General features: G+C 44.4%; 1 protein-coding gene across 2 annotated transcripts in view; it reads right to left on the minus strand.

Annotated features, from left to right (window-relative positions):
• The window catches only part of Erich1 (glutamate rich 1), a 66,325-nt gene that overhangs the window by 22,607 nt on the left and 25,904 nt on the right, over nucleotides 1-17,814 (minus strand). For both annotated transcript variants that reach the window (XM_085844124.1, XM_085844123.1), the window contains exon 3: nucleotides 12,664-12,798. In XM_085844124.1, the coding sequence (XP_085700250.1) occupies nucleotides 12,664-12,798 (135 nt within the window). The remainder of the gene's footprint in view (nucleotides 1-12,663; nucleotides 12,799-17,814) is intronic.

Here is a 17,814-nt window from a genome sequence, read left to right on the forward strand (position 1 = left end):
CAAGCTGCATTCCCCCCTCTTCCTGGGAGTAAACAGAACCAACTAAGTTATCAGAGATAAGGACTGTACTGGCTAGTTTTGTGTCAATTTGACACAGGCTGGAGTTATCACAGAAAGGAGCCTCCCTTGAGGAAATGCCTCCATGAGATTCAGCTGTAAGGCATTTTCTCAATTAGTGATCAAGGGGGGAGGTCCCCATGTGGGTGGTGCCATCCCTGGGCTGGTAGTCTTGGGTTCAGTACGAGAGCAGGCTGAGCAAGCCAGTAAGGAACATCCCTCTATGGCTTCTGCATCAGCTCCTGCTTTCTGACCTGCTTGAGTTCCAGTCCTGACTTCCTTGGTGATGAACAGCAGTATGGAAGTGTAAGCTGAATAAACCCTTTCCTCCCCAACTTGCTTCTTGGTCATGATGTTTGTGCAGGAATAGAAACCCTGACTAAGACAAGGACTAAACATCAAAGCCTTCAATACTTTGTACTTGTTTCTGACTCTCAGGTTCTGTCTCTTAATGTTAGTAGGGTGGTCTGACAGAAATTACTGTAGGAAAAACCGACTGTCTAAAATGTATGACCGTGTACCACCTCCTCATGTAGTGCTACCTTCTTGCCAGGTGCTTAGAAATGACTTTTCTAGAGAGAAAATTTCAATATTTGTTCCCTAAGTTTAGCATTTGGTGCTATTTAGTCTGTAGCCCCTCACTGATTTGGACATGGTTTGCTGGATTTCTGAAGACAGGATTTTATGCTTCTATATGACATGTAAACCACATCACAATCCACATATTTGCTTCTTCTGTGGTGTTAAATATTACAGTGTCAAACAAAACTCATGTCTTACACACATGAACATATTTTAAAAAATAATAATGAAAAGACTTTGGATCTATTTTTAGAATTGTGGTTTCCGACTGAGTCATACGCATAAGGAAGGTCACTTACAGCCTTGGAGATGTGTCAGGCTGAACGCTTGAGAATGCTTTTCTCCACATACCCACCGGGAACCCCTCACTATCACTGCCCTCTCTGCCTAAGCCTGAACCATCCCAATTCTTTATTTCTCAATCTCTTCTCACAGCACCGACTTAAAATCCAAGTCCTTCAGAAAAGCTTGCCTGAATGTCCAGAGCTGACCCCACCATCCCTGGCATCGCCACAGCATATGGTCTGTATAACTGATAAAATCTGTTTTTTGTTTTTTTTTTTCCTTACTCACTGCTAGCTCTCTACCAGGAAGGATCCTGCCGTAGGTGTTTCTGCATATCCAACACCTGCAGGGGTGGTTCTCAAACGATTTGGATTTTAGGTGGGGCAGAAACAGAACATGCAGCAGAATTTCTTGTATTCTGAGAGCCGCACCCGCTCGTTTATCCTTATAAACATCAGCCAGCACCTTCTAGAGCCCAAAGTCGTACGCTTGGGTCCATTCAGATGGACTGGGCAGGAGACTTGCTCCCTGGTGCCCCGCATCGAAACAGCTCTTTTACTCAGGCTTTCTAACGATCAAACAGGACTAGTGTGAATTGAAACCAGGACACTGGTTCTTCTAGGTTCTAACTAGGAGTCTCGAGCTATCAATTAGTTAATCTGTATCACATAGCTAGCAGCTTCTACAACCGGAGAGAACACAGTGATGTCCAAGACTCCTCGCCTGAATGGAATCGTTGAGTGGATAATGCATGGCCAACCACAGATCCAAACAGTCCATTTGTGTGGAAAGTTTTGAAGCAGAAATCTTGTAAAAACATTCTTTTATCACCCTAACTGCATGCATGAACTTCTGAGTTGAAAATCAACTTGCTCACTTTTTTTTTTTTAAAGTCAGGAGTTTCTAAGTCCCAGGAGCCACGGCCGATGGAATGCAAGAGGGCCCCCTGGTGGAGGTGGATTGCAAGGCCCTTTGCACAGCCACCTGGACAAACTCAAGTTCACAGGCACAGGCTTTTAATGGAAGAAGTGGCTGGGTGCGCGAAGACAGTGGAGTTGGTATTCCAAGCTCACAGACTAGCATATATATGGCCTTCTTCTTTCACTGCACTTCAGAATCTTGAGCAATCCTCATACATGGACCCTGCTTCTGCTCTGTGTCTATGTTGATAACAGCTGCATACACTTTCCTGGTGTCTGGAAGTATTTCCCTTCCCTATTTCATTGGTAATTTCTAGGAATAATATATGGGGCTGGCAAGATGACTCAGTGGGTTAAGGTGCTTGCCCTCAAGCCTGACCACCTAACTTGAAGCCCCAGAAGGAGAGAACCAACTCTACAAAGATGTCACCTCCCCACATGCAACACAGTATGGGGTGAGAGGGTGGCTGGAAATGATGGGAGTCTTTTAAAACCTCCAAGCCCATCCCTGTTGACACACCCCCTCTAACAAGGCCACACCTCCTAATTCTTCCCAAACAGTTCTGAGGACCAAGTATTGGAGCATGTGAGCCAACAGGGACCATTCTATTCAAACTACCACATGCCTTAATTGGGGATGTCTCTATCTGTAGCCTCACTCACAGCCACCTCATTTGAGGGAGAAGCCAGGCATGGACAGAGTTGAATGTTCTGCCTCATGTCCGCATACAATACAAACGAACCGTTGTCCTATCCCAGGCATACGTGGAGTACAGGAATGTGTCTCCCTCCTGACCAGCCAGGGCCTTGCTGTACCTGGGGGAAGTTCTATTTTTCTATTGGTCTCTCAGGATGCCACATTACCTGTTACCCGTTGCTTGGCCACATGGTACCCAGAGTCCTGGCTCAGGCTCTCCTCAGTAAAGACAAACTGTTGAACATGGCCAAAGCATCATCAATAAGATTTGAAACCTGTCTGTCTTGCAATGAAGGCTTGAGTCTGTCAAAACATACTTAAAGGACGGGCGGCTGATTCTCACTCACTCCACCCTTGCAGTTCTGAGCTGAGGGGAGCACGGGCACAGCTGCTCGCATGACTAACTGTTCACTTTAGCTTACCCAGCGCTGACATCAGAGTTCCCACAGGCCCCAGGCCCCTCAGGAGTGCAAAGCCGGCCACCCCCACATCTGCACACCATCCTGCTCCACACGCAGATGAGTTGAGTGATTAGAGCTCATCTGGAGAGGAACTCAGGTTAGGACGAACAAGACTGAAGAGGGCCACGGACAAGAGGTAGCAACTAACTCGCCATGAAGATGTTTTCTAAGCATGCTGAAGAAACAAAACGATAATCCAAGAGAAGGTACTGGATTAAAACAAGTAAATTTATTTTTTAGAAGAAAGAATTTACCTATTTTCAGTGGGCCAGATGTTTTGTATGAAGAACCTGAAGATGAGGCACGGCACGGAGGACGGTTTACGCGTTTACTATGAGAACACTGGTTCTTTCAGGAACATCTGGACCATCAGTGCCATTCTCCAGACAGCACACCTTTTCTCCTTGGGGTGTAAATCATGCCATACACAGACGCTTCTGGCTTTATTTCCTTTTCAGGTTATTTTTCATAGTGTCTTCTGTCATCTTTATACTCAAATCTGTACGTTATTAATTTTAGGTTTAGGAAAAATTTCCCTAAGGGATAATTTTCTGACGTGAAAATGTAAAAGATGTTATCCAAACAATTGGCTAAAGCCTATAAGGTTAAAAATGCTTAGGCCAATGTTAAGAATGTGAACCGGGGCAGCTGTCTAAAAGATTCTGCTGGCTATCTTAAGATAGCTCGGCTGGTAGGCGCCCTGGCCACTTGGCCTAATGACTTCGGTTTGATCCCTGAAACCCATATGGTGGAAGGAGAGAACCAACTCCTGCAAGCTGTCTTCTGCTTACACACACACACACACACACACACACACACACACCCCTAGTGTGAAAATAAGACTCTGTTAATTTGCTTTAAAGCCTATGCCCTGGCTGATTTTGTGTCAACTTGACATACGTAAGAATCATCTCAGAGGAGACACTGCCTCCGTAAGATCCAGCGGTGAGGCATTTTCTTAATTATTGACTGATGTGGGAGGGCTCTACCCTTGGTGGGCTGGTGGTGCTTGGTTTTATAATATATTAGGCTGAGCAAGTCATGATGAGTAAGCCAGTAAGCAGCACCGCTCCATGGCCTCTGCATCAGCTCCTGCCCCCAGGTTCCTGTCCTGTTTGAGTTCCTGTCCTGACCTCCTTTGGTGATGAACAGCAGTGCTGAGTGTAAGCTGAATAAACCCTTTCCTCCTCGAGTTGCTTTGGTGATGGTGTTTCATCACAGCAATAGCAATCCTAAGACAACCTGGGACCTCTAATTCCCAAGAGTCTTTATCTTTAGGAGCTGTCCTGACGTACACACTGCAATGTGATGTACATGCATATGTGATAGTGTTCATGCACAAAGACTCTAGCGCAGCACTACATAAACATCTGGAAGTTCAAAGGGAAAGGGAAGCCAGTTATAAAAGAAGTGTCTCTTGAAATAGATTTTATTATTCTCGGAAAATGATACATAGGAAAGTTTAAAAAAACCCTCCATAATATAATAAAAGCAGAGCTTATGTGAGAACTATGTGTACGTGTACACATTAATATGTACACAGAGAGATTTAATACTTATCATGACATCTGCCTACTGCCCCGAGGATGACAGTTTACTTCCTGGACATCTTCTATGTTTGACTTTCCTTTGATTAGCATTGTTAATAGCTATGATTTTTTTTTAATTTAGGAGAAAGAATACTATTAGAGCATATAGAAAAGGCACTTCTTCCAAGGACTTGCCTGTTTGTTACAACCGAGCTTTCTGCTTCAGTATTTTCTAATCACGGCTTTCTGCATAGATGCTGATGATGGTCTAGGACCTGGGCTGGTTCCACCATCAGGCAGGGCTTGTGTCCTTCTCATCAGACCAGACAGAAGCCACAGCCATGATGGTCTGCTCTAGAACCACGTGAGCTTGCCATCCTCACAAATGACTGTCAGCTTACTTTGTTCCAAGTGACACATCCTTGGTAACAAGATGAAAGCAGAAAAGGGAAATAGCTAATCAGAGTCTTCACTTAACTGGGGAAATGGAGATTAAAGCAAAGAAAGCACTAATGACAGGTGTATCAGCAACCAGCTGAATACACTCCTGACATCACCCAGTGGTATTTTCAATAATGCACGTGGCCTAAGACATCAGGCTCCTTGGACACCTGGGGGGTTCACTGTGGAGCTGGAACTGAAATTAGGGAGCATAGTTACAATGCTGTTTCTAAGGAGACAAGGCAAGGCGTCAAGGCTTGTTGCTATCTGTTGCAGAGCTGCATCTGTGGTTCAGCTACTTAAGCGATTAGCAAATATAGGGCATGAGAAACAAACTGAGCCATCAGTATTCAATAGTGAAAGGTGGGTTTCTCAAAACGCTGTGACCCAAGGTTAACATTGTCTTATTGGGAGGAGCAGTAACAGGGTTCTACAAGGCTTTAAATCACTGCCAGAGGACACAAGAAATCTACAAAAGAGACACAAAGAGGAATTTCAATTTTGAAACAAAATACATTTTACCAGACTGGCCTGTAATGCTTGTGTTGTTTCTGTCTTCAAGAAAACTGTGAGTTGGCTCCCAGTGACAGTTTAAACATAAAACAGCATTCGATCTTGTCAGGACTTGAACATGCTCACCGAGATTCACCAATATCCCAGTGTGTTTCCATACTCTAGGACATGCTAATACTGGGTGATGCGCAGATACTGAGATAGAAGTCACTGTGTTAGGATGATTGCTACACTGAGCGTCAATAGCTCAAGGCTGACATGTGTGTGTGTGTGTTGGGGGGTGTGGGGGACAGAAACATGTGACTAACACTCCCAAACAGGAGAGAAAGAAATGGGTTTCCAAACAAACACTGTTATGATCTTGGAGGAAAAAGTCCAACCAGGTCAGAAGACCAAGGCTCCACAATTAGATACAATGTCTCCAGGTCAGGAGACCAAGCCTCTACAACTATAGACAATGTCTCCAGAACGAAATATGAAGGTCTTAACCATCAGAGTCTGTCACACAATTCATGGAATGTTACATGTTCTGGCTCCATATAATTTATAAGGCTTTCACCAGGCCCTACCCTAACTGTTCAAAGTCTCATGTCTTTCAGATGTGTCAGATCTCAAGAGATTTTATCCAGAGACTTAGAAAGACACCAGCAAGAAGACTTTCTCAGAAAGGGCAGAGGTGGCTCTGGCCAGTCCCTTCCCCCGGGGATCTCAGCCTCTACTGAGAACAGTCTCTACTGCCTGTCCACTGTAATCTGCTACTGTTGTTGCTGAGACATCCTGGTACCGCCCAGCCGCCCCCCCCCCCCAGGTCTGGTGAAGTGTTGTTAGATGTGATGGCTCACACTGCAGACGTGCCTTCGAAGCACTCCTTCCTGCAGAGTGACCTGTCCACACACACATCTGGATCTGCCATCTCTGGATTCTCAGAAGCAGGTGGTAGTACATCTCCGGGACAAAACCAAATCAAAATCTTAAAGACCTTGAAAGTTTGGTCCAAAATGACTTGCTCCTTGCTTACCTGTCCCCACCCATTAGCGAGGTGTCTTTTTGATGCTGCTGTGTTACGGGATCCCAGTGACCCTGCTTCTGTCTGTTGGTCTGCTGTATTTCAGGAGCAGCTGTGTGCCCACGCCCTGTGCTCTGCCTCTTTCCACTCGGCGGGCAGGCTGCAGCCTCCTCTGCATGCCGGCTCTCAGTGCTTTTCTAGACAGCTCAACTACTGTGCTGGCTGGGGTAGGAACAGCCCCCAACCAGACTTCAGGAGGCACTAAATAGTTTATTCTGGCCCAATACATGAGACATGAAATCAGTAGGGGTTTACTGCAGGAAGAAGGGAACCAGCAAGTCAGGGGCAGGGGGCAAGGGACCGAAGTGGGGGAGGAGGACAGATAAGAACAGTGTATGAAATTGCCATAATGAAGTGCATTACTTTAAACTAGAGGGGACACAAAGGAGTTTCATGGAGTGACTAGCTGTAGAATATCCTGTACTTCCAGAGAGGGTATGGCGTAGCTTAGAAAACTCAATGCTTTCAACAATCTAGGAAGAATGAGAGGGGCGGAGAGCTAGCTATCCAAAAAAATGAAGGTCTGGGAAAAACAACTGCCCCTGGACGAGCGCAAGGAAAGTCTGCAAGACTGCAAACTGAGGGTCTGTGCGGCGGCGGCGGAGGCGGCGGCGGCGACAGCGGTGGCGACAGCGGCACAAAGGTTACCGAGAGGAGCACGTCACCTACCTGAGATCATCAGTGTACAGTTCATAGGGTCATAGTTCACAGGGCATTCACATCCCTTTGCCTCCCGACTGTGGGTGCAATAGGACCAGTGGCCTCCAGCCCCTGCAGCTGCACTTTGCTGCCTGCCGAGATGGCCTGCATTCCCTCAGCTGTGAGCCCAAACAGTTTTATCCGACACACGACTTTTGTCAGGTGTTTGATGACAGCAATGAGAAGAGAAACCAAATGCTATGTCCAGCTATATCAGGTACTCATCTTTATTTCCCTTGGTAAAAATCAATAAGCATATATATGTCCTGAGTATGCAGATTTGCCTTAATCTTTGATGGTAAAATGCTAAAGAATTGTTTAAAATAAATTTCTTTATGATTTATTATAAAAGTTTTTCTTAAAGCACAGAATGCTTTTCACCTGGATATATATGAACATCAGTGACCACACAATGTCTACAGAATAAAATTTTCTTAATTTTACCCACCAAAAGAGGAAAATGAACATGGAACACTCATGCCATGCACTTGTATGCACACATGTGTGTTTGTGTGTGTATGTGTACATACAAATATATCTGCGTGTGTGTGTGTGTCTGTGCATAGGCCAGGTTATCATTCCTTGGGAACAAAGGAATTTTACTACCGCTGCAATAGATCATATAGCTTTTCATAGGGCAGTGTCCTGCAGATGTGTCAACAGTAAACAAGTAATTAGTACACTAAAGAATTGCTAGGGAGATTTTGCCAAAAAAGGAAAGGCTGTCTGGGTAGAGTTTATTGAGAGCTGTTTTGTTAGCAACAGCCCAGAGGCAGACTAGCTTTGGGAATCAACAGACACCAGGATACAAGGGTAGGAATGGAGTCCCAGGGAGGGGAGGAGTCTCTCTTTACCTAGGACAACATTTAATTTAACCCATATAGATGGGGAGGGTATGGACGACCCCGTTTTACCTTTAAAACGTCAGCATTACAAATGTGCCTTCCCTCACATACTCATGATTTCCATTTGTTCCTAAGTAGCTGCAAGTCTGTGTTTGTTACACCCAGAGATTGCCCCAAATAATGAATCAAGGAAGACATGGAGTGAGCAGGATGTCTGTGTGGTAGGGGTCTTGGTCCCACAGCCTGTGTTCTGAGCACATCCCTGTCTTCACTGCACACACACACACACATACACAGATCCATAAGGTAGTAGGCCATGCATTAGGAACAAGGGATAAACACACAATGGAGCACAGGTCTGACAGATCTGAAGATGCTGTAACGTGGTAAGTGCTGCTTGCGGTGGCCCAGCGGAAGAACCCTGAGTCCTAGGGCACATGAGACACATAAGGATTCCAGACACAGTTGTAAACACCAGACTTGCTGCTATGTTGATGGGGTGGGGGTGCTGCTGGGCAGTTGGTCTAGGCTTCCACTTACACTACAGGGCTGGGCAGAACCCTGAGTGCAGGCATGTGGGAGGCAGTTGGTGAGGGACTGGTACACAGTGGCAGTCAACCTTGTTCTCCAGCTATCTACAAGTTACTGTCTGTCAGTCAGTTGTCAGTCAGTCAGTCCATCTGTCCTAGTAAATCAAAGAAAATGACTGATATGGTTTCGGCGGACAGCAAGGGCAAACCCACCCCTTTCCATTCTCAACCCCCATGCCTTCTTTGCTTAAAATGACAACTGAGGGGGTCTAGAAACTCCCCTTCGCTCCTCTCAGATGTCTCTATGGCTTATACCAGAAAGAGCTGCGGGTTCTGGGCTCTGCATCTACTTGTTGGGGACTCCAACAGATTTGTAGAAGCCCTGCAGTCCTAGGAAAGAACAGCAAGTCTGGTGGTTAATGTAAGAAGTCCATGCCTGGAATTCTTATACTTCTCACGTCATTGTGCCCATGGGGCACTAATGGAATCCTTCAGTTAGGCCACAGCAAGATACACTTACTACACTGGCTCATCTTCAGGCTGTTGACCCTGTGCTCTACTAGGCTGGGGCTAGATCCTTCATCCTCTGACCCCAGTGCACAGCCTACTACCTGATGAACACCGAGGATTCCGTACTTATTAACTGAATCCATTTTTGGGGTACAGGACTTGCTCAAACTCACCCCAGCCCGGAGCCAGGCAGGCCAGGACTCCTAATATTCTTGTTTTATGGAGAACAGACATGGTCGACATGAACAAACAGTGGGGATTCTTACATTTTTCTCCAACCCTATCATTTCAAATGTCATTAAATGCTTATTTTATGGAATTCATAATGAAAAGCATATTTAAATAAGTTGATAGAAAAAAAAATTAAAACATTTGGGTGTAAGTTATAAGCATTCAAAGTTGAGATATCAACTCCCCAGCTGAATTCTATCTCCAAGCTGTTCATAGACATCCTGAGAAACCGGAGAGATGTTTTTAGCTTATGTTGACTCATGAATAGGCTGCAGGCCTCCAGCAGGGTCCTGTGTGGGAAGCAAACAGCAGCAGCAGGCCAGTCTCTGGCAGGTCCTCTGCAGCTAGGCCTAGGTGTCAAGATAGAGGTCCATTTAGGTTAGGGAAGTGGAGGCCCCATCAGAGGACTGGCAGAGGGCTGGGCATGGTAGTGCACCCCTTGGATCCTAGCACTGGAGAGTCTCAGGAGAGCAGACTGTGAGTCTGACACCAGCCTGGGTGAAAAGGCAAGACTCTCTCAAAAGAGATAAAAAAACGTTTGGGGTGGGCCTGGAGAGATGGCTCAGCGGTTAAGAGCACTGACTGTTCTTCCGGAGGTCCTGAGTTCAAATCCCAGCAACTGCATGATGGCTCACAACCATCTGTAATGAGATCTGATGCCCTCTTCTGTTGTGGGCTTGTCCCAGAGCCCTGGTTCCTGGCTGACCTGCTCCGGGGCAGGCATGCTCCTCACCCACACTTCCGATCTATAACAGAGGTGACATATCTACCTCCCAGAAGCCAGGAAGCAGAGAAGAAAATGGAGAGTAGAATCACTCTGACTTAACGTTCAATGAAAAATGTAACTTCTGGTAACGTTTGGAAGCCACGGTAACCATACCACTGAGTCTGATCAATTGCCATTGCAATGTCAATAGACTGAATTCTAATGCCTGGACTCCAGAACTCAATTCAGCTCTGGTTTCACTAGGCCACAACAGTTCCCAGCAGTCTGCCTGGAGGAAGTAACAACAACTGTAGGCCACAGGAAGAGCACAACTGCTCAAGAGCTCAGGGACACTTAGTCACACATAAAAACCTTAGGAAAAGCACGTATTTGCCAACTTGGTGCCAATGTGTTTCTGGTTCCTGAAAGAGTTTCACCCTGGCACAGTTAGGAAGCATGGATTTCATGTTTACAGCAAAGTGAGGCTTTCTTAACTGACACAGCTCTTTGCAGTAGGTTACCCGCAAGGATAACCATCAGCAATGGAGCCAACTGAATACAGCAGGGTGAGAGTAAATAACCATGTGTAACAGCGACTACATACAGTGGTACACTGTGAACACCATCATGTAACAGCGACTACATATAGTGGTACACGTGTGAACACTGCTATGTATCAGTGATTATATATAGCTGTACACATGTGACCATCATTATGTAACAGCAACTACATATAGTGGCATGCATCATGTAACAGTGACTATATATAGTGGTACATGCATGAGCACCATTATGTAAGAGCAGCATGTGAGAACCAAACGACTGTAAAATCTCATGAGTGGACAACTGACCTCAGCATCACAAAACAAACTTTGTACAGATGTGACACGTGAGAATTGCATGTATGCAGGGAGCGGGTGGGAGCTGGCTGTGTGACATGTGAATGAGGACGTGAGAGCCCAGAACACAGCAGTGGGAGAATGAGAGCCAGGTTGATGCCATGGCGTGTGAGTGGAGTGCCTGCGGGGTATTAAAGCACAGGATAGCTGACTGCAAGCGTAGCACCCGGGCCAACTACTCAGAATAAAACCCGTCTGTGGAGGCAGGCAAGAGAATGAACTGTATAGAGAGGTGCATAAATGAGAACCAACTGCACAGAACAGCTCATGAATGAACCCAGGACCCTTTCTGATGAAAGATACTAAGTTCACAATTGACAGAAGCCATCCAGGAAAGGCTATGGCAAGTGTGTACTACGAGAAAGCAAGGCTGTGTGAAACTTGCTATGAACTTATTATGAGCCTATAGGATGAAACGCTGCTTTAAACTTACTATCTGCCTGTAACTCCCCTTTTGTGTAACATTTTATCTATGAGGTAATTTTATAAAGAGTTGTCTAAGAAGGTATAAACAGGCTGAAAAAAGAAATAAAGTTTGGCTTTTGGCACTCTGCTCCACCCACCCAATGTATTTATATGTATATACGTCTGTTTGTCTGTATGTATGTACAATATGTGTGGTGCGTGCCTGCCTGACTTTCTTTCTTTTTCTTTCTCTGTGAAATTGCCAGGTCAGCAGCTTTTGACCCCCAGAACAGTCAGAGAGAGAGTTACAAGGTCAGAGGTCATCAGCCTCCGGCCTTCTTCCTATGCTGTGTCCCACCTCATGACCTGGCTCTCAGGCTTGGCCCCTGGCACACAATGACATACATTCACCAAAATATTCAGTTTTCATAAGCACACATTTAAATTTCCTAAATAAATTACCCATTTGATAATATTTCAAAGACTTCCGACAGAGCTTGAAACAGTGACTATGTGGCTCCTAAGTTATTCCAACTCCTAAGTGGTTCTGATTTTCTAATTAGGAACCCAGAAAGATGAATGTGTTACAAAAACCACAACTTCTTCATAGTCAAATTAACTAAGATTTAGGATAAAGACTTTCCCAATTTTACTTGATAGGAATCATCCTAAGATGAGGGAATCTGTATTTAAAGATTATAGGTTCCTCTTTAAAAAGTTTTCAAATTGAATATTCAAAGGGAAAACTCAACCATTTTGATTTTAAGATAAAAACCTAACATTTGGAAACACTAACACAATTACTCCATCGTGAACTGAGTTAAATATCATACTCTCTTCCAGAAGTCATCCAACAATAAACACAATTATAATAGGCTAATCTCTTCTCAAGACAGATAAAAATAAGTTGATTCTTTCATTTTATAGTTATTAGCATATTTGAAAAAGCTTAGAAAATCACGGCCAAAGTTCTACTAAAGCAAGACCAATGCCAGCAATGCAGAGCTCTCTAGTCCAGACTGCTCGTGTGTCGACAAATGAGCTCATAACCTCATCCAAGCCGCAAGTTCCTGGCCCAAGTTCTCCTCTGTTATTGCGAGTTTGTAATAATTTGTAATGGCTGTGAAATATCTAACAGCCCAGTATATGATTGGGTATACAGTACCATGCTTACTCATACCCATCAAATTATCAGTTTAGAAGCTAATTTACAAGACTAAAAAATGGTGCAATACAGAAAATCATGATGGAAACAGGCTCCATTTCCCTCCTGCCCAGACTTTTTACCTTCTGTGTCACCACCGCTGGAGGCATTCTCAGAATCCGCACAGCTGGTCGGTTCAGGCAAACAGGGGATATACCCTGGAGGAGGCAAACTCACAGTGTAGAGACGACGTTCAGGCTGGATCTTAATGTCACCATCTGTAAAACAAGGGGGGGGGGCTCAGCAAGCACTAGTAAATATTACATAATACAAGCAGACAGTTATTTGTACTGATTACATTAGCATGGTTTCTCCAATAAAATTCAGTGAAGACAAGAAATCAAGTAACTCAATAAAACCAAATCACTGTCATAAACACTGAATTCAAAAAGCAAAGTATTTTGTCAGGAGAGCAAGTCAGCTCTATGACTGGTCTTGACAAGTGAGCCAGCTACATTTACTTAGATTCACAGTAAGTTAGTCAAATGTAAACTTGTGAGCTTCTGAAAGGTGATATAAAATATAACTAGGTCATGGATATGAAATAGAAAATATAAACAGCGCATATAATATACCCTTTACTATCATAACATGAATCTTCCAATATTTTTGTACCTAGTTTCTCCTTAATTCTGTCTCCATGTCTGTAGCATGTACAGAGAAGGTGGACACATTATCCTCACACTTAGAACAGATGCTCACAAACCTATACACACACACACAGACATGGACACCCTTTCAGACCAACATGTGCACACAGGCACTGTAAGTCACAGGAACATGCAGATACACAGACATAGAAATACACATATTATAAATATACATATAATATCCTAACTTCAGGCAACAAGTATTATATGAGCATTTAAAATTAAGTATAATATTAAATAGTGTAACACAGTATATAGGATTTTAGCCAGCATACTCTTACTAGTATAAAATATCCTATCTATGGACAAGCTGTAATTATCTTTTAATCGCTATCGTAAATCTTGCTCGGGGACGGTGGGTCTGAACGGTCACTCTTGTGAATGGTGACTATGGCCATCTGCAATGGTCATTTTCTTCACTTTTGTGCTCAGGCACCTGACAGGTGTCTTACTCAAGAAGTCTTTATTTTGGCTCACAGTTAAGAGATGCAGGCCATAATGGCTGGAAAGGCACAAGAGTAGCTCACGGCTGTGGAGGTAGGAAAGTCAGGCTTCTTGTACACATCTCCACAGAGCAAGAGCCACGGACAGGACAGAAAGAGAAGCTGGGCTCCAAATGCCAAGGCCTGGGCCCCAGAGATCTACATTCTCCATCCAGTCCAGCCTCTTACAGCTTCTACAGGGCCCCAGAACACCAGACAAGAATCAAGTGTGCAAACACACAGACCTGTATTTTGCAATGGGAACCCTAACTCCACCCTCGCTGTGGCTTCTTTTGCATGATTGGCCATTCAGTCTCTTCTGATACCTTCTTAGAATTGGAACTGCCGGTTTGCAAAGTCTGACCCTCTTGCTGTGGTTTTTATATATCCAAAGCAGAGGAAGGGTCTTTTCTCCCACACGCCTCAATGTTTCCTACCAATCCTCCTCAGCTTTTGAGTTTTGTTTACACTTTGTTAAGGTGACTCTCACGTACTTGGCAAACACAAATGGGTCTCTCCATTAGGCTTCCACAGAGTAACTAGGATTTTATTTTAAATCCACAACTAACATTTTATTTTAATCCAACAATGACCAGGACTGAAGAAAATAACACAGCAAAGATATGCTTTTAAGATAGTTAAACACAAAAACCACGAAACCTTTGCTGGCTCCTCGCCATCAATATCTCCCAGTCTCTGGAGGCTAAGTATTCAGGATGTTGCCAGAATTCTGCTTCTTCATTTGATTCGCACAGTTGATTAATGACTACAGCATTCCCTGCTAGAATCCAGGGCAGATGGAGATATGCTTCTATGTATACTAATCCTATCGCGGAACATCAACATTTGATCATTTTTTTTCACAGAGTATTTTTGGAGGCTTTTAACCACTAAATCTTTCTTAATAAGAAAGTTAAATAGAACTTAGAAATGTCATTGTTCACTTAATTACTGGGATGGATGTAGGAAGTAACATGGAAGTGAAGCACGAGATGACTCACACATGAAAAACAACAGCATGGAAGTGGAGTGTGCCATGGAGACGGTCCTCTGGCTGGTAACCGAATGCTGACTCTACAGATGGGTTTCTAAGCTGCACGTGACATCACTGCCACAGCCGGGGACATCCAGAAAAGACTATGGAAGATTAAGACCCAGGAAACTATTACCTGGTCCCTGGTCTGCTCATCTCCAAGTTAAGGTGACCAGGTCACCTATCATAATGTTTGGTTCCACTCTGGAAATCAGTTTGGCAGTTCCTCAGAAAATTGGACGTAATACTACTATGCACTGAGGCCCCAGCTACACCACTCCTGGGCATACACCCAGAAGATGCTCCAACTGGTAAGAAGGACACATGCTCCACTATGTTCATAGCAGCCTTATTTATAATAGCCAGAAGCTGGAAAGAACCCAGATGCCCCTCGACAGAGGAATGGATACAGAAAATGTGGTACATTTACACAATGGAGTACTACTTAGCTATTAAAAATGATGAATTCATGAAATTCTTAGGCAAATGGATGGAACTAGAAAACATCATCCTGAGTGAGGTGACCCAATCACAAAAGAACACGCATGATATGCACTCACTGATAAGTGGATATTAGCCCAGAAGCTCCAAATAAACAAAGATACAATTCACAGACCACATGAAGCTCAAGAAGAAGGAAGACCAAAATGTGTACTTCAGTCCTTCTTAGGAGAACAAAATACTCACAGGAGCAAATATGGAGATAAAGTCTAGAGCAGAAACTGAAGGAAAGGCCACCCAGAGACTGTCCCACCTGGGGGTTCATCCCATATACAGTCACCAATCCCAGACACTACTGTGGATGCCAAGAAGTGCATGCTGAAAGGAGCCTGATATGGCTGTCTCCTGAGAGGCCCTGCCAGAGCATTACAAATACAAAGACAGATGCTCATAGCCAACCACTGGACTGAGCGCGGGGTCCCCAATAGAGGAGTTAGAGAAAGGACCGAAGGAGTTGAAGGGGATTGCAACCCCACAGGAAGAACAACATTATTAACCAACCAGTCCCCGAAGAGCTCTCAGGGACTAAGCCATCAACAAAGGAGTACACATGGCTCCAGCTGCATATGTTGCAGAGGATGGTCTTGTCATGCATCAATGGGAGGAGAGGTTCTTGGTCCTATGAAGGCTCAATAGATGCCCCAGTGTAGGGGAACTGAGGGCGGGGAGGTGGGAGTGGGTGGGTGGGTGAGTGGAGGAACACTTTCACAGAAGCAGGGGGAGCGAGGATGGGATAGAGGGTTTCCAGATGGGTGTGGTGGGAGACTGGGAAAGGAGATAACATTTGAAATGTAAAGAAAATATCCAATGGAAAAGAAAAAAGGAAACTGAAAAAAAAAGTTTGGTTCTAATTTTCCATATTCTTTTGTAGAATACAGTTTGCTGTGATCTTTACTCTTTCAAAAGTGGGTGTCAGATCCTTTGCATAGGCGTAGGGCCAGGGCGAGATGGATTACACTTGGTGTGGCTAGCAGCCATTTGTTTCTGCAGTCCATTACCCCCACGAAGCACAGAGAGTGTTGTGTCTGTCAGCTCCTGGGATTTCCTTATTATAGTCAACACTCATTATATTAATATAATTTCTTTAACCAATTTCTGTATTCACTGCTCTTTCCAATCATATTTGCCTTCTGATCTAGGCTGAATTTTGTTTTTGCTAAGACACACAGGATGCTCTTTTGATAGGTATGTGATTGGAAAGATGCCTAAGTAATGTGGGTGAGAAAGTATCTCCACTGGTTCCCTTCTACAAGATGATGTTCTACAGTTACATCACAGATAGTACAAAGGTGCAGTGAGGGGCTACAGTTACATCACAGATAGTACAAAGGTGCAGTGAGGGGCTACAGTTACATCACAGGGGGTACAAAGGTGCAGTGCAGGGGATACAGTTACATCACAGGAGGTACAAAGGTGTAATGCAGGGGATACAGTTACATCACAGGAGGTACAAAGGTGCAGTGAGGGGCTACAGTTACATCACAGATAATACAAAGGTGCAGTGAGGGGCTACAGTTACATCACAGGGGGTACAAAGGTGCAGTGCAGGGGATACAGTTACATCACAGGAGGTACAAAGGTGTAATGCAGGGGATACAGTTACATCACAGGAGGTACAAAGGTGCAGTGAGGGGATACAGTTACATCACAGGAGGTACAAAGGTGCAGTGAGGGGCTACAGTTACATCACAGGAGGTACAAAGGTGCAGTGCAGGGGATACAGTTACATCATAGTACAAAGGTGCAGTGCAGGGGATACAGTTACACCACAGTACAAAGGTTCAGTGCAGGGGATACAGTTACATCACAGGAGGTACAAAGGTGTAGTGCAGGGGATACAGTTACATCACAGGAAGTACAATGACACAATGCAGGGGATGCAGTTACAGCACAGTTAGTACAAAGGAGTAATGCAGGAGATACATATAAGTCTAACAATAAGTCTCTCTCCTACTCTGCTCTGGCCTCCTGCCTCCTTTCTTGGGAAGCAATGAATCTTGCTATATGCTTGGATTTCTGCAAGGCTACTGGTGAATCTGCAAACAGAAAGACACACTACACTACTATTGTCTCATTCTCTGTAGTGAATCCTATAGTAAACTTACTGTCTTTGCCTTTCCATCTGATAACACATCTTGGTTCTCATTCTAGAACCTAGGGGCTTGCATGTCTTTTGAAGAGAGCATAACCATCCATGGAACACGTGTTCCACAAATCATTTAATCAACCTCTCCACCAGCTCCAGGGCTGGTGAGAAGGCTTAGCAGGTCAAAGTACTTTTGCCAAACCTGACAACCTGAGTTCAATCCCAGAACACACACAGTGGGAAGAGCTGACTTCTGTAGGCTGTCCCCTGACCTCTACAAGTACACTATGGTGCAAGCACACATCCCCTCTGCCCACAGAAAACATATGATAAACATAAAAAAAGGTTTGAACTAGCCCGCAATGGTGAAAATCTAGACTTCTATTCTCTCTTTATTCTGAGCAATGTCACAGTTACTAACTTAGAGAGTGCCAATCTTAGAACATAGTTCTTTCACAGGGAGACTGCCCAAGAGGTAAAAC

The sequence above is a fragment of the Mus caroli genome, unplaced genomic scaffold (genome assembly GCF_978045245.1).
Source record: "Mus caroli unplaced genomic scaffold, Mus_caroli_1 scaffold_10, whole genome shotgun sequence".
In the NCBI taxonomy this organism is placed as follows: domain Eukaryota; kingdom Metazoa; phylum Chordata; class Mammalia; order Rodentia; family Muridae; genus Mus; species Mus caroli.